Here is a 19,749-nt window from a genome sequence, read left to right as displayed (position 1 = left end):
CAAAAAAGCAATACATATCATAAAACTCTATGACAAATTATACAATGTATCTCGATATGTAATACCAATGTCATGTTTATGTACTCTTGTATTTGTTTTGTTCATAATAATTTATTTTTAAAAATTAAAATGTAAAAAAGGAGTCATGGACCCAAGCTAACTTGCTAGCTACTTCCAGACACAAATGAGAGAACAGCTCACTGAACATTACTCGTTTAGCAGAGCTGATTAGGCTGTTATGTTATCCAGAGCGTTGGTCACTGCAATTGTGTTGTCCGTTCGTAAATTCAGAGAGTTTCACTCTCGGAGCGTTCAAGCGCACACTGGACGCTCTGACCGAGGAGTAGGGTTGACCCGAGCGTTCTGACCTCACAACAGCAGTTAAGCACCCAAGCTAACTGGCTAACATTGGCTAGTGTGGCAAAGAAGGAGGTTGAGTAATGAATGGCAGATATGTGAGAGCAGAACTAATAAACGGGCTATGCCCTATCACTAAAATCATCAATGATCAGCACTACAGATCACAAAATGGCCGACTGCAAACTCTACAATTCCCAGAAGCACGGGGAACCCTCAGAAGGTGTGGCCGACCCACAGATAAAGGGTCAAGACAAACCAGGAAGAGAGAGAGAGGACTGGAAAGAGCTGTGAACCATAGAGAAAGAGACAATATCTATATTGGCTGGATTTACTGTGTATGAGCTGGACTGTTTTGGACTTACCTGTTGGCGTTTGGACCTGGACCTACCGAGAACCCGATTCGTGTACCGAACCCTGCTATTCTTGACCTTGCCTGCGGCCTGGGTGGACCAGGACAGAGAAACAAACACACAGGTACTGTCCTGTTCGAAATAACTCTCATTCTGGGGTGATTTTGGTGACAGTTTCCCACTTAATTTGTGACAAACGCTCCTAACCTTGAAGAGGTTTGCCACACTAGATTGCTAGTTACTTCCAGACACATAATGAGAGAACACCCCACTCTGACCATTTTACTCGCCCTAGCAGAGCTGGTTAGGCTATTTTCATGTTATCTAGAGCGTTGGTAACTGTGCTGCTGGCAACAATTGAATCATACTTTTTTTGCCATCGTTTACTGACAGCAGCCATATTCAACGGGTGTTGAGCATTTGTAAATTCAACAGTTATTCTGCGCTCTGGCACACTCAGACAAGAGTCTTTTGTTAAAACATGCAGCTAGCTAGCTAGGTAAACAATGAACCATAATCCCAACTCATGACGTTACTACCCTGCAAGAATCTTCAGGTAGCTAACCAACCAGGTTCAATGTTAGCTAACATTAGGCTATAACTAGTCAAGCAAATGGGTCTGAATAACGTTAGCTGGCGAGCCAGCCAGCTAACATTAGCAGGCTAACAGTACACTTTAATTTAAAATGAACCACTTTCTGTAAACATTAGAAATGTGTAATATCTGAAAATGTAGCTAGCTATACTATCTTTACCGTGGTCTGAAATTGGAGTAGATAGCCAGAGCAAATTTTCCAGCTAGTACGTCTATCAACAGTTGTTGCAGTGACATTCTATTGAAATAGATACTTGCATAGTGGATGCTTTTGTTAACTTCTTAATTAAGAATCCACCACTTTTTTTTACATTTGCGCCTAAAATGACATACCCAAATCTAACTGCCTGTACCTCAGGACCTGAAGCAAGGATACGCATATTCTTGATACCATTTGATACCACTTTGAAGTTTGTGGAAATGTTAAATTAATGTAGGAGAATAACACATTAGATCTGGTAAAACATAATACAAAGAAAAAAACGTGTTTTTTAGTATATTTTTTGTACCATCATCTTTGAAATGCAAGAGAAAGGCAATAATGCATTATTCCAGTTCAGGCGCAATTTAGATTTTGGCCACCAGATGGCAGCAGTGTATGTGCAAACTTTTAAATTGATCCAATGAACCATTGCATTTCTAATCAAAACTGTTGTATCAAGTCTGCCCAAAAATGTTGTGTCAAGTCTGCCCAAAAGTGCCTAATTGGTTTATTATTATATTTCCAAGTTCATAACTGTACACTCTGATCAATCAATAGCATGGTATTATTTCACTGTAATAGCTACTGTAAATTGGACAGTGCAGTTAGATTAACAATAATTTACACTTTCTGCCAATATCAGATATGTCTATGTCCTGAGAAATGTTTGTGTTAGTTGGGCTAATGCTAATCACATTAGCCCACGTTAGCTCAACCTTTCCGTGGGGGACTCATCGATCCTGTTTAAGACATGTAGCTAGCTAGCTAAACAATAAACCATAATCCCAACTCATGACGCTAGCTAGACTACTGTATACATCATCGATGGACGTGTCTCCTGTCAGATGCCATGGTTGTAACCGGAGACAGGTGTTTTCTCCATGTCCTTAGCTTTCTTACACAAATTCCACTGATTTCGAAACCCGGGCCTCCAGAAAGTGGAGAGCATACACTGAACGTTAGGTAGCTAACAGGACACTTTAACTTGACATTAGGCTTATGCAGAATTACTATGCCATACATTTTTAAAAAAAGATGCGGTTGAGAGAATTACCTGGACATACAGACCAGCTCAAATAGACAGAAGCGTACTATATGGCAGACCAATCCAAACTCGTCTCTCGGCATGTCCAGCCCACTCATTTTCTCAGCACAATCATGGCTAGCGGGAAGTTGCTGTCTTTTTCTGTAGCTAAAACAACTAGGTTCGTAATTCAACAATTTGATTCATATTTACAGATGGCATACAAGTTTGTTATTTAGTCACATGAAAGTTCACATTTGAGAAGGCATTTCTGCCAACAAAAAAAAAGTTTACGTACAAATGGTTCTCCTATTAAGTAGTGACCCGCGACATACACCTAGTTTCCTGAAACGGGTAACATACACTACCATTCAAAAGTTTGGGGTCACTTAGAAATGTCCTTATTTTTTAAAGAAAATCATTTTTTTGTCCATTAAAATATTAAAATAATATCAAATTGATCAGAAATACAGTGTGGACATTGTTAATGTTGTAAATGACTATTGTAGCTGGAAACAGCTGATTTGTAATGGAATATCTACATAGACGTACAAAGGCCCATTATCAGCAACCATCACTCAATGGCACGTTGTCTTAGCTAATCCAAGTTTATCATTTTAAAAGGCTAATTGATCATTATAAAACCATTTTGCAATTATGTTAGCATAGCTGAAAAATGTTGTTCTGATTAAAGAAGCAATAAAACTGTCCTTCTTTGGACTAGTTGAGTATCTGGGGCATCAGCATTTGTGGGCTTGATTACAGGCTCAAAATGGCCAGAAACTTTCTTCTGAAACTCGTCAGTCTATTCTTGTTCTGAGAAATGAAGGCTATTCCATGAGAGAAATTGCCAAGAAACTGAAGATCTCGTACAACGCTGTGTACTACTCCCTTCGCAGAACAGAGCAAACTGGCTCAAACCAGAATAGAAAGAGGAGCGGGAGGCCCCAGTGCACAACTGAAAAATACATACTTTTTTTCATATATATTTTCCAAACCCTATATTTTTGAAATATTATTTTTCCCTAACCCTACCACCCCTCACCTAATTGGAGTAAACTAATGGACAACACTTAGGCTTCTACTTCCAGCTGATACATACTATATACATTTCCAGGAACAATTTCATTCGGTAGACTGGGAATGCACATAAACTCAGGGGGAAAAAATAAACTTTCCTTTTTCAGGACCTTGTCTTTCTAAGATAATTCGTAAAAATATAAATAACTTCACAGATCTTCATTGTAAAGTGTTTAAACACTGTTTCCCATTCAATCAACCATGAACAATTAATGAACATGCACCTGTGGAACGGTAGCTAAGACACTAGCAGTTTACAGACGGTAGGCAATTAAGGTCACAGTTATGAAAACTTAGTAGAAAGGCCTCTTTAGTGCCCGGACTCTGAAAAACAACAAAAGAAAGATGCCCAGGGTCCCTGCTCATCTGCTTGAACATGCCTTAGGCATGCTGCAAGGAGGCATGAGGACTGCAGATGTGACCAGGGCAAGAAATTGCAATGTCAGTACTGTGAGACGCCTAAGACAGCGCTACAGGGAGACAGGACTGACAGCTGATCGTCCTCACAGTGGCAGACCACGTGTAACAACACCTGCACAGGATTGGTACATCCGAACATCACACCTGCGGGACAGGTACAGGATGGCAACAACAACTGCCCGAGTTACACCAGGAACGCACAATTCCTCCATCAGTGCTCAGACTGTCCGCAATAGGCTGAGAGAGGCTGGACTGAGGGATGTCCTCACTAGACATCACCGACAACAACGTCGCCTATGTGCACAAACCCACTGTCGCTGGACCAGACAGGACTGGCTAAAAGTGGTCTTCTCTGACGAGTCGCAGTTTGTATCACCAGGGGTGATGGTCGAATTTGCGTTTCTCGTCGAAGGAATGAGCGTTACACCGAGGCCTGTACTCTGGAGGGGGATCGATTTGGAGGTGGAGGGTCCGTCATGGTCTGGGGGGGGGGGGGGGGGGGGGGGGGGGGGGGTGTCACAGCATCATCGGACTGAGCTTGTTGTTATTGCAGGCAATCTCAACGCTGTGTATTACAGGGAAGATATCCTCCTTTCATGTGGTACCCTTCCTGCAGGCTCATCCTGACATGACCCTGCAGCATGACAATGCCACCAGCCATACTGCTCGTTCTGTGCGTGATTTCCTGCAAGACAGGAACGTCAGTGTTCTGCCATGGCCAGCAAAGAGCCCGGATCGCAATCCCACTGCGCATGTCTGGGACCAGTTGGATCGGAGGGTGAAGGCTAGGGCCAGAAATGTCAGGGAACTTGCAGGTGCCTTGTTGGAAGAGTGGGGTAACATCTCACAGCAAGAACTGGCAAATGTGGTGCAGTCTATGAGGAGGAGATGCACTGCATTGGTTAATGCAGCTGGTGGCCACACCAGATACTGACTGTTACTTTTGACCCCCCCCCCCCCCCCCCTTCTGTTAGTAATGTCAGTGGAACTTGTTCAGTTAATGTCTGAGTTGTTGAATCTTATGTTCATATAAATATTTACACATGTTAAGTTTGCTGAAAATAAACACTTAGTTTAGGTGCACACACACACACTTGGAATTATATTCTTCAGACTACCATCTGCTCTGGAAGACAAGCTAGGTCTGGTTCCCCTCTAAGCAGGAGTGTCTTCTTGTCGCAGGTTCAGGGTGAAACATGGTTGTGTAAAAACAGTCTCTCAGGGATAATTATCTCCCTGAGTACATAACATGTTTTAATTTGGGCAGAGGAGCCACCGTTGATATCACACATGCCAATGGAAACATCTGGAATGGTTTACTTTGCCTCCCTCCAATAGAACTGCTGCCAGTTCAGTAGGAATCACTGTTCAATAGCAGCAGTACTAAGAGGAGTATGGAACACCCAGTCTGCGGAGGAGGATTCAACTATCATGATGATTGGCGCGTGGCACAATATTGCCACCTGATGGAGATAAAGTGCACTAGCCAGCACCCAGTCTACCTCCAATCACCAAGAAGGATAGGATAGGGTTGATATATTGCAGGCTATGGGTAATTAAACATCTTCCAGCTGATAGCACAATCTCCAGTAAGTATTTATAATTTGTTTTCAGTTAAGAGTACAAACAGGAGAGATTCTTAGACTTTTCTATATCCCACAGAATTCACATGAATGCTATTGAAGATAAAAATGCCTCTCCATGTCAGTGATGCTTTCACTGCAGTGTCTACACAACTGTTCCCAGATCAGTGACGCTTTCACTGCAGTGTCTACATAACTGTTCCCAGATCAGTGATGCTTTCACTGCAGTGTCTACACAAGTGTTCACAGACCAGTGAGGCTACATTTGTTTTCATTCCTCTGAAAGAAGATGTTTAAGTTATATTTCAGTGACTCATAATTGGTATGAGTCAGACTCAATTTATCAGCCCAATCAATAAAACGTTCTTGAATCAAAACATTTTAAAGTATGTTTTCCCCTCATTTATTGCATCATGTCTTTACTTCATTTATTGCATAATCTCTTTAATTAAAATAAGAAAAGCAATTGCACATCTGAGTTTGAAATATGAGTTTTCTGAAGATTGTGAGTCTAATTGTGATCGTTTGCTGAGTTGAAGTGTAAGAAGAATGTTATGCGTGATTATTTACCCCCCAGAGAACCAGTTTCCTGGTTTGATTGAACAGGGTGCTAGGTTTATAACAGGGGAGCACCAAATCACATACTGTTTCTATTTCACAGGGGGCATGAAGACAAGGGCTTTAAAGTGACAACAGCAGGGAAAAAATGGTCTTGAACAGGTAATCAAATGGCTTACACATTTAGCATGCAGATTTATGCACGCTGTAATTAATTTGCCATTAAGCCTTGATTGATGTCCCTTTGCTTTTTGAAGCCGACATCAGGCTATAATTACTTCCCGTGTTGCACTCTCAACACTGTTCCATTAAGGTAAACAGATGCTAATTTAGCTGTGCAGTATCTTTTACAGTTGCAGCACAGGAAAGTGTTGATTAGGAGCGTACAACTTCATGGGAATTTGTCCTGCCGTGTGCAGAGTATGACCATGAGTGGAGAAGCGATTGAGGATTGTTCCTTAATGTGAGATCTTGTAGTTGCTGCGGTTTCATGTTCTTGGGTGCATAATATATTCTCTTTGTTGACAGTGTGTGGTGACTGGTAATGGCCGTTGATTGTTACACAAACGGTAATGGATGGTAATAACTGTTACACTAACGGTGTAGGTGACTTGTGGGACAAGACGTAGGAAGTAGCATAATCCTCATTCAGCTGGTAAATAGCATCAATCCACACTTACACATTTGACATAAAGAAGGCATTTATTCATTTTAACATTAAATGAACACCATCTCAAAGAAAGCATTTATCCAACTAATGATTCCTACATGCAAGAACATGAACTGATGGTGAAGACATTGTAGTTTATCAAGTGAGGAGTTGGTAGAAAAAAACAAAACTAAGAGCCATTAAATCATTTTGAAAATAGAGAAAATAAGTACTACCTGATCCACAGAATGTGTGTAACCGCACCATCTTGTTATTTCCTTTCATGGCCACCCATTTGCATTCTGCAGTCTCTCAATGGTCCTTCTGAAGAACTTTGTATGACCACCCAGTTCAGTAGATAGAATGGCCACCTCTACTACTCAACAGCCTTTCCGACACACACCCAAATCTAAGCCAACCCAGCACCCATATACCCCCATTTTATCTGAAAGGATTGGATAGAAGTATGCAAAATGGCTGACACTGGGTTACGTTTTGGTCATATTAGTGTTGTCACAATACCAACATTTTACTAACGATACGATATCAACCCAAGTATCACAATACCGAGTAGTATTGCAACACCACAGGAAAAAAAAAATCAGAGTGGCCTAGCGTCCTGTTCGCCCCATCCCCCACCGACGCTTGTTCATGTTTCTAAACGTTATGTGCATATGCTACACACAAAAAAACTCACTGATATTCACACTTCTACTCAATACAACACATTGAATTTAACTTCACACTGTTCACTTGTATAATAGAATACTGCATAGAAATGGCTGATTTTATCATACTTCCAAAGGCCTACTTGTGATTTGGTTGGAGGAAGGAATATACATGCATAATGATCTGCATGTCATTGTGGCAGTAAGGGGAAAACGCTAAATTACATTTTCTTTACTCTTCAGTTAAGAGACCCACACACTGCCTCCCTCTCTCTTATAAACACACACCGCTCTCTCTCCCACACACACATACACACTGCTCCCAACTTTAAAAACGTTAGTCACCAAGCATAATTTAAGGGGCACCAGAAAGAGATTTTTTTTATATACTGAACAAAAATACAAATGACACATGGAAAGTGTTGGTCCCATGTTTTATGAACTGAAATAAAAGATTCCAGAAATGTTCCATATGCATAGAAATCTTATTTCTCTCCAATTTGGTGTACAAATTTGTTTACATCCCTGTTAGTGAGCATTTCTCCTTTGCCAAGATAATCCATCCACCTGACTGGTGTGACATAACAAGAAGCTGATTAAACAGCATGATCATTACACAGATGCAACTTGTGCTGGGGACAATAAAAGGTCACTCCACCCGGCACAGCCAGAAGAGGACTGGCCACCCCTCATAGCCTGGTTCCTCTCTAGGTTTATTCCTAGGTTCTGGCCTTTCTAGGGAGTTGTTCCTAACCACCGTGCTTCTACACCTGCATTGCTTGCTCTTTGGGGTTTTAGGCTGGGTTTATGTACAGCATTTTGAGGTATCAGCTGATGTAAGAAGGGCTTTATAAATACATTTCATTTGATTTGAGTCACTCAAATGTGCAGTTTTGTCACACAACACAGTGCCACAGATGTCTTAAGTTTTGAGGGAGTATGGCATTGGCATGCTGACTGCAGGAATGTCCTCCAGAGCTGTTTCCAGAGAATTGAATGAATTTCTCTACCAATGTCGCTTTAGAGAATTTGGCTGTACATCCAACCGGCCTCACAACTGCAGACCACGTGTAACCATGCTAGCCCAGGACCTCCACATCATGCTTCTTCATCTGCGGGATCGTCTGAGACCAGCCGCCCGGACAGCTGATGAAACTGGGGAGTATTTTGGTCTATAACAAAGCCCTTTTGTGGGGAAAATTGGCTGGTCATTGCTCCCCAGTGGGTGGAACAGTCTCCCAAGTGGATGGGCCTATGCCCTCCCATGGCTGCGTCCCTGCCCAGGCATTTGAAATCTATAGATTGAGGCCTAATGAATTTCTTTAAAATTGACTGATTTCCTTACATGAACTGTAAAATATTTTTAATTGTTGCATTTATATTTTTGTTCAGTATAGTTTAGGCTTACATTAGGCCTATATAAATCCTACCCTTTTGAAGCACATCTCCTGAGTAGCAGATCATTTTCCTTTCTTCCTGTGGCAATCAAATTTGGCTAGACCTACTGTCAAGTTACAAGATTGTTAGCTAGGTAACATGACTGAATAACGTTTTTTTTCTTTCTTATCAAATCAATAATTATTCGAACCTGGATTCAAACGGCCCGCAACATGGTTTGTGAAATGATTTGAAAAAAAAAATGTGCACGAAATCGCGCAGGAATATATAATTTTTTTAAAACCGTTTGAGCTAGACAAGCTGTTTTCTTTGCTGTACTACTGCAATCATGTCTTTAGCCAAGCTGCTTTTCCTCTCTGGCATTTAAAGAGGCTGCATGACAGCGAACTTGCAAAGCCTACTCAAATTGGACTGTGGTCCTGGTTATACCAGGGATGAAATTATATTTTTTATATTCTTAAATCCCATTCCTTTACTAGATTTGTGGGTATATGTTGTGTAATTGTTAAGATATTGCTTGTTAGATATTACTGCACTGTCGGAGCTAGAAGCACAAGCATTTCGCTACGCCCGCAATAACATCTGCAAAACACGTGTATGTGACCAATACAATTTGACAATGTATTAACTTTTCTCGCTCTGCTTCAACATTTAACTGAAGACCCCTCGGGGTCTGCATCCCCGCTTGCCATCACAGTTAAATTATATTATAAAAACTGATGAAATAGATGTGCAGGAAGAGCGGAAGGAGAAAAGCAGGTGAGTAAGGGCTGATAGGGGATGTGGCTGGCGGATTACAGCTGCCACACGTGATATGCGCATGAAAGTGAAGTGGACTTTATTGGACTGGCACATACAAGACTAGTTCGCTTAAATGTAACTGTATTTATAAACAAAACTGACTTTGTAAACATTTTAGAACAGGCGCCAGTGGGTTTTTTAGATCGATGGGGGCAAAATATGTGGTAGTACTGGTATTTGTAAATGTTGGTATCATGACGTTTTGGTACTGTGATATTACCGTGGTACCGGTATACCGTGCAACACTAGGACATATAGACCCCTTTCCAGTACACAACACACTGACGTCACCCACAGATGTGCGCGACTCTTGGCTGCGCTCATTCAACAGATATTACATTTTTTATTACTTCTAAACAAAATAACTTTTACAATACTTGAACAGTCGCTAAGATTACATTTGTTTGTGATCTTTGCAAAATAACTATTTTGCATGGAGCAGTTGTTCGCTAGAATGCTAACGCTCATTGTCATAGAGCCATTTTACTGGTTGATGGTTAAGTGTTTGTTTTTTTACGTATAATGCAGTTGATTTGCGATGATGACACACATATTATATAAAGCAGGACATTCACACGAGCCTTAAAATCCAATTATAATCCAAAAGTAGTGTGAAATGCATTCATAAGCAACATGTAAATAGAGGCTTTTTTTTGCTGGCATTCTAGAATAACTCCCATGTTCTGCCACCAACTAGCGCGCATGGCCCTCGTGCTGAGACCTATCCAATACTTTCAGATCTGTTCGGGGAAAATGGACAACGGCATAGGAATTTGTTTGCAACCTTGCAATGTTTCGTATGGCCACTATGTGCCCATGTTACCTTGACACAAAATGGCTACCTCCGCGAGTCTGAGGCTCCTCATATCTTCTTCATGCGCTTCCTGGGCCTCTGGTTGAAGACGGGTGACGTGCTCATGAGTGAGTCGGGAGAGTGCGAGGCGTAGCTGCCGTCCGACGCCGCCCCCCCGGGCGAGGGTGCCATGCCGTCTGCCTCGCTCATGGTGGACATGGGCCCTCCCTCCTCGAACACATCACCTCCCAGTACCCCGTGGCCTGACACCTGGCCCTCCTCGCTGTCCTGGGGCTCCATCTTCACCTGCGACAGGTGCCACAAGGGGGAGCTGATGGCAACGCCACTGCCTGTCAGGGACACAATGGCCAAGATGGACAGAACTTGGTTACAAATATTGAATGTTAAGTAGTTATTTGTAATCAAATCTATCTCATGAAAACAATGCTATGTTATACAGTTAATATCATCATTGCCTCTTGGTCCCTGAGGGTATCATGCCAGTGTTTGTCCGACTTAAGAAAAGTACCTATATCATGTAGGCCTAAATGAAGCATAGATCTAAATGCTAAAATGACACTTTTATACAATCCGTGTTATGATGTCATGATTCTGTTAGAATCAGTACAATACTTTTAGGGTATTTTTTAACACAACCAACTCATGTCTTATGTTATGTATGTCCTTACCATATGTATTTGGACAGTGAAGCTAACATGTTAATTTGGGCTCTAAAGAACAATTCAGATCAACTGATCACTATGGCACGATAATACAGAATGTCACCTCTTATCTGACCTGGGCAGAACTGGATTTCAACCACACACACACACACACACACACACACACATTTATTCAACTTTATAATAAAGCATTGCATGTATTACATCGCATTTGCGTAGTGGCATGAAGCAGTAAAGTAGAGGCACTTACAGAAGTTGCACACATGGAGAAATGTTTTTGTAACCTAGAGTCCGGTACAATTGTTGACTTTTATAAATACATTTCATGCAATTCTACGTCATTTTACATGACTGGAGACTTTGGCAGAATCTTTTTTAATGCGTACAAATAATCAAAATGACAGGCTACTTTGACACTGAGAATCTGAGATCAACAAAGCTGAACTTGTCTTGAATCAATGGCCGAGGCGTGTGGAGACATTATCAGCTACAATATGAGGAGGAAATGATAATCCTAAAAATGCTTTCCAGTTTCACTGACTAACGCAATGATGCTCAGCTCATTCACTGGTGATGGCCTATGCACTCGTGCCAAAAGTCGTTCTCTCATTTTACTTTGTAAAAACATATTTGGAAGTTGATCAAATATTTCGGTAGCCTACAGCAGACAGATTAGTCTTCTCTTTTCAGCAGGAACCATTTGCTTTCCAAACTGTATTTTCCCTCAATTGTATTTGAAATATTGCGTGCGGAAGGCCTGTTTAAACTGCATGCTGCATGTTCACTGACAGATTTGCCATGCGTTCCCGACTGTAGGCGATGCCTTGTTATTGGGCTACATCCACAGCTTGGAGAATTAATGAAGAGGCAACTCGAATTAACTTTGATCTCTTATTATATATTTTTTTATATTGTAAAAAGTGAATTATTTTTCATGCCACGACAGGTACCGGATCCAGCCAAATAGGTTCCGTAATGAAACAGTCCAAAACGGAGAGGTGCCAGATCCTGTTCCGGCAGGGCCATTTGGACATAACAGCACTTTATGGATCTAGTCCCCCCATTTTGAATAATTCAGAAGTATTTGGACAAATTCACTTGTATTAAAATAGTCTAAAGGTTTTTGTTCCCATATTGCTTGCACCCAATGACTACATCAAACTTGCGTCTCTAAAAACTTGTTGGGTGCATATGCAGTTAGTTTTGGCTAAGTTACAGAGGTTACACAACAGATGCTGACCTCTCATCATTACCAATAACAGGGAAGGTTATCATCTTTGTACCTCTAACTTTATCACTCGTCATTATTCACGATTCATTCATAATTTGTCATAATCGCGGTAGCATCCAAATGAATGTTCAGACAGTTCAGTCATTGCGTGCAAGGGATGAGACCAAATACTACACTTTAAACTACATTATGTTAATCATTTGATCTCAATTCCAAAATGCTAGAGTACAGAGCCAAAGTAAAAAATGTAATTTCACTGTCCAAATACATTGGGTGAGGATTGCACATAGTATTATTATTACGGGGGTATATACGGTACCTGAGGTGTGTGGTGAGTGTTCCCCCTCCAGGCCCCCAGCCAGCCTCTCGTTTGGGGCCCCCAGAACCCCCATGGGGAGGGCCTGATCCCCAGAGGCCTGGTCCGCCTCTGGCTCCTCGCTGACGGGGAAGGCAATGTCATTCATTGGTTCCTCTTTGATCCGCGGGGGCTTGGAGTCCTCCAGGGCCTTCTCAGGGTTCACCAGCCGCTCATACTCCTCCGACAGCTCCTTGCTGACCTGGGAACAGCACCAGGGGAGAGATAGAGGGTTAACAGTGAGCTCCTTGCTGACCTGGGAACAGACCCAGGGGATAGATAGAGGGTTAACAGTGAGCTCCTTGCTGACCTGGGAACAGACCCAGGGGATAGATAGAGGGTTAACCGTGAACTCCTTGCAGGGCCTTACACTGACATTGTTTTTCTAAAAGGAGCAAAAATGTTGACGCACACAAAGAAATTTAGGAGCACAATGAAAGTATGCTTGTTTTTATAATAAATGACTAAAGGTTCATGAATAAAATGTTTTTGGGAGTGTTCCATGCTCAATCAAGCACAATGTACTTTCAAATATTTCAATCACTTAGGTGAGACAAATGTTCATCTGCCCTTTTGAGGGCCGGAGGTTACAGTGGTAACAGGACACGGTCTGTCCGACATCTCTTCGCAAGCAGTTGAGCAAGCTTAAACTAACATTGAAAAACGACCTAGCGTGTGAACAAAATAATGTAAATAGCCAAGAAACACGAGGACAACATCACACTTCAGTAGACGTTCAAGTAAATTGGACTTCTATGCCTGTACGCTTCTAAAAGTGACTCTTTCAGCACTTCACTCACAGTGCGCACAGCCCCCCCCCCCGGCACTATTGCTGCGCTAGGTGGGCTAGCTATATGGGATCCGTAGTTCTTTGTGTGATTAGCTACCCGCTATAAAACAGCTTGCATGTGCTCATGGTTGACTTTTTCTGTTCTCACATTATACATTTTTGGGCGCAAATGCAAGTAAAATGGTTGCACTGTGGAGCCTGGTATTGCTGACTTTGAACCGAACGAAGGGATAGTTTTAACAGTGGGGTGGTAAATAGCTCTTGGCTGACCTAGGAACGGCACAGGGGATAGAGAGTTAACAGTGGGATAATCTAACCTACACAGGACTAGAAGGTCAAATAAACTCCACAGGGTGCAGGTGCCTGGTCTCACCTAGCTATGTCAATATCAGGGTCATGTTCAGGAGGGAGTAATACTATCAGTCTGTTGTACACAATGGATGTCTAGTCTATATGATCCTTTCACAACGTTGTGTCCTACTAAGCACAACACACTTTTTTTCCCCAGCCACCACATCACAAAGTCCATCCCAAATCAACACCAGCAATTCTTCACCTGGAGCATGTGGCTGTGGTAGTCCTTGATGCGCACCTGCCAGAAGCGCTGCAGGGCCAGCACGCTGCCGATGCCCACCTCGTGGAACACCTGCTCTACCACGTCCGGGAAGGGTGTGGCGCCCAGGCGGGCCTCGCGGTCCGCGGCCGTGCGCAGCAGTCGGCTGAGGCGCAGGTAGTGCTCGTGGGCCAGGTCAGTCAGGGTCTCCAGCACGCTCTCCTGGGCCGACTCGAAGCCGGCGTGGGCCAGGACTGTGGCCACTGACTGGTAGAGGAGCTGTCGGCACGAGGGCCAGCTCAGCTCCGTGACGGGCTCACCTTTTCCCCTGTATGGGGAGAGGGGAGAAAGAGGGGGTGAGAGACAGAGGGAGAGAAAGTTGAAGATTGAAGGAGGGATGAGACAGAACTAGCTCACAGGAGAAAACTTGGAGCGTAACTGATAATTCCTTGCCTTATAGTTTCCAGAGCACTGTTCACCACATTCTTCCACACAAAAAACATGATCATAATCCGTTTTGCTTATTGTGACTTGAATGTAAAGTTAAATTAATAAACATAGATCACAATATAAAGTGACACTGTGAATGCCACTGCAACAAGTCACGACACAGCCATTACTCTCTTACATGTAAAAGTCACTCTCAGGGTCGCTGTGGCAGAGCTGGAAGGGCTGCCAGGGTGCCTTGCTGTCCAGGGGCAGCAGGTCATCGGGGGCGGCCGGCGGTGTGGGTGGCCTTGGGGGCAGAGCCTCCCCTTCCTCCAGCCTGCTACTTCCTCCAGCACCACCGCCCTCTGAGGGGACCAGACCTTTCCCCTGGGCTGCAGCCAGGAGGCTGCGGAGGCGTCGGGTGTGCTGGCATAGCTGCACTGTGTGGATGGTGAGACTGCAGGGCTCAGAGGGAATGTCCAGCATGGTGGTGGGCCGGGGCCGCTGGGCCGAGGGCTGGTGCAGAGGGGGGTCTTGCATCTCCACCGAGCGGAACTCGCGCTGGAGCAGGTCAAAGGAGCTGCGGCTCGGTGGGGCGCCTGCCGGCCCGGGGATCTCACCCCAGTAACGCATCATCGTTCCCTCGTGAGCCGCTTCAGGCTCTCGTGTGATGAGGTTTCTGTTATGTGACAAAGCAGGAGAGATGGCAATCAGCACACACTAAAAGGAACAAGGACCTAATTTATCTGTTTCTCTTATCCAGACCTGTGTTTCTGCCTACTGTTCTGGAGTGTGAATTGATTAAACTTAGTAACACAAAAAGGGAAGGACGGGGATAAGGGAACAAAAATGGCACTACCAACTATCCCTACACCCATTAAAACCACTATTCCACTACTTGGCCATATCTGATCCTGCACCAAGCCAGCATCCTGGGAAGATGGGACACTATTGTTCAACACACCTTGAAACTCTTCTGCAGTAAAATCTCATACACCCACGTACTTCTCTGCAGCTGCTACCAGAAAATGTTTTTTTCCCCCTTTGATATAAGTTACAGTTCTGCAGTACAGTTGATAACAATGGGTAGGAACACTATGAAACCAACCTTACTGAAGCACGTTATTCCCATCACTCTCTATTGACCTCTGCCTACTCACAGCAAGCATCTTAGGGTCCCTCCTCCTGGACCCATCTTCCTCTTCTACTCTCTTCACTGTCTTAGCTTACGACACCTTCTGTGCTCCTCCGATCCTGGCAACCTCAATCTGCATTTATCTCACCGGACACTTCTAAGCGCCAGCACCATTAGTACCCAATTCCTTTGCATCACGCCCCTCCTGCACACTTCTCACATCTAGGAATCTCCTAGCCCTTCATCATGACTCTCAGTTCCATTACATTACAGATAAGAGTCATTGGACGAAGGCGTCTTCTGTACAGGGGAGTTTTGATAAGAACATTAACACGTATCGCTTGCAGTACGGTTTTGGCAGCATAAGGACCTTATCTTTAAAAGAAAAAAACACAAAAAAAAAACAATAAGGTTCAATTGATACACACCTTTCTTTATAGGGTTAGTTTTCCCACACGGCCATATATCCATGTTACAGCGCGTGTTTACAGAAGACAGAGGGACCACCTGTGCTAATTAGCCATCTAAGCATGTTTACGAACACCTGTGTGTAACGGAAGAAGGCTGCAACTGTCGGCTGCAATTGTGATGAAGCCGGTTAAAACACAGTAAATACATTAAGTGTACATTCGCATTTGGGAAGTTATTTTTGATGTGATATGAAAGTAAAGGGCTTTATGTTTCTAGAACAGTATTGCAATTGAGAATCGATTCAACAGGTGTAGTAGACCTTACCGTGAAATGCTTACCTACAAGCCCTTAAAAACCTTTTAGGGATAGGGGGCAGCATTTTCACTTTGGATGAATTGCGTGCCCATAGTGAACTGCCTCCTACTCTGTCCCAGATGCTAATATATGCATATTATTATTACTATTGGATAGAAAACACTCTGAATTATAACAGAACAGGAAACAAACAGGAAGTGGAAATTCTGGGGCTGGTTGATGTTAAACTCATTATCTATTCACATCCCAGTAAGATATGGATCTGTTCACACTTCCTACGCCTTCCACTAGATGTCAACAGTCAGTAGAATGTGGAAAGAAGTCTCTAGTGTGATGTGGGGCCGGATGGCAGCTATTTGAGTCAGTGGTCTGGCAGAATGCCAGTTCCTGGTGAGGCGCATTTCTCATGATATCTCCATGCGTTCCATTACTCTGTAGACAAAAACAAATGCTCCGGTTGGAACATTATTGGATATATATGATAACAACATACTGAAGATTAATTCTCCACTTAATTTGACCAGTTTATTCGACCTGGAATATAACTTTTTGAAGTTTTCGTCCGAGTTCGCCTGGACCAGCGCCAGCTTTTGGACATGTGAACTAAACGTGCTAGCAAAAGTAGCTAATTGGACACTAGTAATGGACATTATGGAATAAAACAACAATTTATTGCGGAACTAGTATTCCTTGCACTGCATTCTGATGAAAGATCATCAAAGGTATGGGAATATTTATGATGTAATTTCGTATTTCTGTTGACTCCAACATGGCGGAGAAATATATTTACGTCTGAGTGCCGTCTCAGATTATTGCATGGTATGCTTTTTTCGTAACGTTTTCTTAAAATCTGACACAGCGGTTGCATTAAGAACCAGTGTATCTTTAATTATATGTAAAACATGTATCTTTCATCAAAGTTTATGAGTATTTCTGTTATCTGACGTGGCTCTCTGTAATTACTCTGGATATTTTGGAGGCATTTCTGAACATGGCGCCAATGTAAACTGAGATTTGTGGATATAAATATGCATATTATCGAACAAAACATAAATGTATTGTGTAACATGATGTCATATGAGTGTCATCTGATGAAGATTATCAAAGTTTAGTGATTCATTTTATCTCTAATTCTGCTTTTGTGACCATCTTTGGCTGGGAAAAATGGCTGTGTGTTTTGGGGGATTTGGTGGTGATCTAACATAAATATATGTTGTGTTTTCGCTGTAAAACATTTTAAAAATCGGACACGATGGGTAGATTGACAAGATGTTTATCTTTAATTTGCTGTATTGGACTTGTTAATGTGTGAAAGTTAAATATTTCCCAAAAATATTTTTGAATTCCCCTCGCCGCGTTTGATTTTTGAAGTTTGGATGAAAAAAAAGGAATCGCTGTGGGCTCAACATATAGAAATGAGAAGCAGGCCAAATATTTTTTGCACCATATTGCAGAGGTGGAGAGAAACAACATCAGAGAGAATCTGAAAAACACAAAATTTCTCTCCATCATGTCAGATGGCTCCACAGACAGTTCTGTGAACGAGGAGTTAGTTTGTCTGATTCTGTCACAAGAGCAAGATCGAGTCGAAGTTTGTCGGCATCAAGTCGGTGGAGAACGCAGACGCGGCACACATAAGCAATGCCATCAGTGCCATCGTGGAGGGAGCGTGTGATGAGTGGGGGAGCAAGTTGATCGCTCTGGGAACAGATGGAGCTGCTGTGATGACCGGAGCCAAGAATGGTGTCTGAAGGGGAACAGGGCCCAACATCATCGGCATCCACTGTATGGCACACCGCCTTGAACTGACCTTATCTGATGCCATCCGGTCCAACGTGATGTTTCAGAAAGTAGAAGACCTCCTCAGTGGGCTCTACACCTTCTACCACACCAGTCCGCTGAACAGGGCAAACCTGGTAAACAGCTTCCAGGCGCTTGGGCACACACCACTGGTAGCATAGCAATCTAGAGCCACTACCTATTCCAGGTGCTGGACAAGCCCCTGGTAACCTCGCAGGACGTGGTCCAGTGCACGCAATAGCTGTCCAATTCTGGAGGATAAGCACATTCAAGTCAAATTCCGTTTTTATAAATGCCAACTTTTGCTTGGAAACTGGCCCACGCATGTTTTGGGGCATTTTTGTGCGCATGTAGCGTTTATAAATGCGGCCCCTGTCCACTTTGACTCTACCTTTCCCAGTGCAGCCTCTATCTCCCTCACCGCAAATGGGTCTCTCAAAAACAAATACTTCTCCATGAAACGTACTCAAACAAGGAACGAGGCATTATTAGATAGTATTATATCTTTATTAACAACTTTAGTCCGTTTTGCTAAACTTTCAACGCTACAATTTTCCATTAACTCTACTCAACGCGCCATCCGATTCTAACATACTTCCGCCTTTCCCACAGACAAGTCTGAACCAAAGATTTATATAACTAAACTAAGATACACCACATCCTGTCGTTTGCATTGGGAACAAATGAGTCATAGTGGGCAGAACAAGCAAGGAGGTGAGCAGGAGCCACAAACACGAGCTAGCAGACATCTGCATATTTCCGTTTGGGAAATCTACTCTTAAGTGCGCATGTGCAATATCTCAATTCGACTTTGCACTCCTAAACAACGCTATTTTTTACAACTTTGCCTAAAGTTAGTTTATAAAACGCAGTCCATTCTGTTCATAACATATTTCTAGTTTCGGGAACAGAAAACTGTACTGAGATCAAATGTTTCATCCATGATAAAAGTTGTCTGCCAAAATCCATCTCCTTCCACTACCATATTTGACATTGAGTTGAAACGCCAAGCGGATGCTTCACATTTATACATCCAGTGAAATATCGGTCTCATTGTTCTGTCTGAACCGTTTCCACTCTCCTTCCAATATCACTCTCGTCAGGTTTAATTTCTGAGCACGTATTTTAGTACTTGACGCCAGTCTTCCTCAATACTCAAGTCCTCTCCAAAAAAATCGACACTTATTTCTGCTACCTCATCCACTTTTGTAGGAAACTGTTCAAATGGTTCTTGTATCTTGAATTTGCCGCCATTACCATTTCTGCCCATATAGTAGTGTTAGCTGGCTACTAGATACGATACAAATTACAATTACACAAATGAGGTGCATACGTTGTTCTATGTAGCTTGTTAACTAGCTACACCCGCTCAATGGATAATCCACGGTTTGCGGCGGCGCTTTATAATTGAGCTAGTTAACACAGCAATTTTATAGATTAGTACAAAATATATAGCTAGCTTCTCACCGTATTCGAAGATATGCAACAAGAGTATAGTTTACGTACAGAACAAAACAGCTTTCAGACGTTGCTTCTGGTCCGTGTCATTAAAAGGCACCGTGTAAA

General features: G+C 42.8%; 1 protein-coding gene across 3 annotated transcripts; it reads right to left on the bottom strand.

The window, feature by feature from the left end:
• Nucleotides 1–6,855: 6,855 nt before the first annotated feature.
• LOC139383537 (SPT7 like, STAGA complex subunit gamma) lies at nucleotides 6,856–19,746 on the bottom strand. 3 transcript variants are annotated; one of them, XM_071128108.1, is made up of 5 exons: nucleotides 19,690–19,746; nucleotides 14,722–15,201; nucleotides 14,097–14,421; nucleotides 12,715–12,952; nucleotides 6,856–10,831 (listed from the first exon to the last, which is right to left on the bottom strand). In XM_071128108.1, exons 2-5 carry the CDS (start codon nucleotides 15,156–15,158, stop codon nucleotides 10,551–10,553), a joined length of 1,281 nt encoding a protein of 426 aa, XP_070984209.1. In that variant the 5' UTR covers nucleotides 15,159–15,201; nucleotides 19,690–19,746; the 3' UTR covers nucleotides 6,856–10,550. The 3 variants fall into 3 exon arrangements, with proteins under 3 accessions (XP_070984209.1, XP_070984208.1, XP_070984210.1); XM_071128107.1 differs by having other exon boundaries at nucleotides 19,651–19,744; XM_071128109.1 differs by lacking the exon at nucleotides 19,690–19,746 and adding an exon at nucleotides 18,194–18,304.
• Nucleotides 19,747–19,749: the final 3 nt, after the last annotated feature.

This window comes from Oncorhynchus clarkii, chromosome 25, assembly GCF_045791955.1.
Source record: "Oncorhynchus clarkii lewisi isolate Uvic-CL-2024 chromosome 25, UVic_Ocla_1.0, whole genome shotgun sequence".
Classification (NCBI taxonomy): Eukaryota; Metazoa; Chordata; class Actinopteri; order Salmoniformes; family Salmonidae; genus Oncorhynchus; species Oncorhynchus clarkii.
This window is presented reverse-complemented; position numbering and strand designations above follow the sequence as displayed.

Bases quoted from the DNA above. Each gene is read 5' to 3' on its own strand.
- LOC139383537 (XM_071128108.1), bottom strand. From the start codon at position 15,158: ATGATGCGTTACTGGGGTGAGATCCCCGGGCCGGCAGGCGCCCCACCG. The intron at 14,422-14,721 runs GTAAGAGAGTAA...CTCCCCATACAG, and splicing joins CCTGAGAGTGACTTTTACAT to GGGAAAAGGTGAGCCCGTCA. The intron at 10,832-12,714 runs GTACCGTATATA...TGTCCCTGACAG, and splicing joins ACACTCACCACACACCTCAG to GCAGTGGCGTTGCCATCAGC.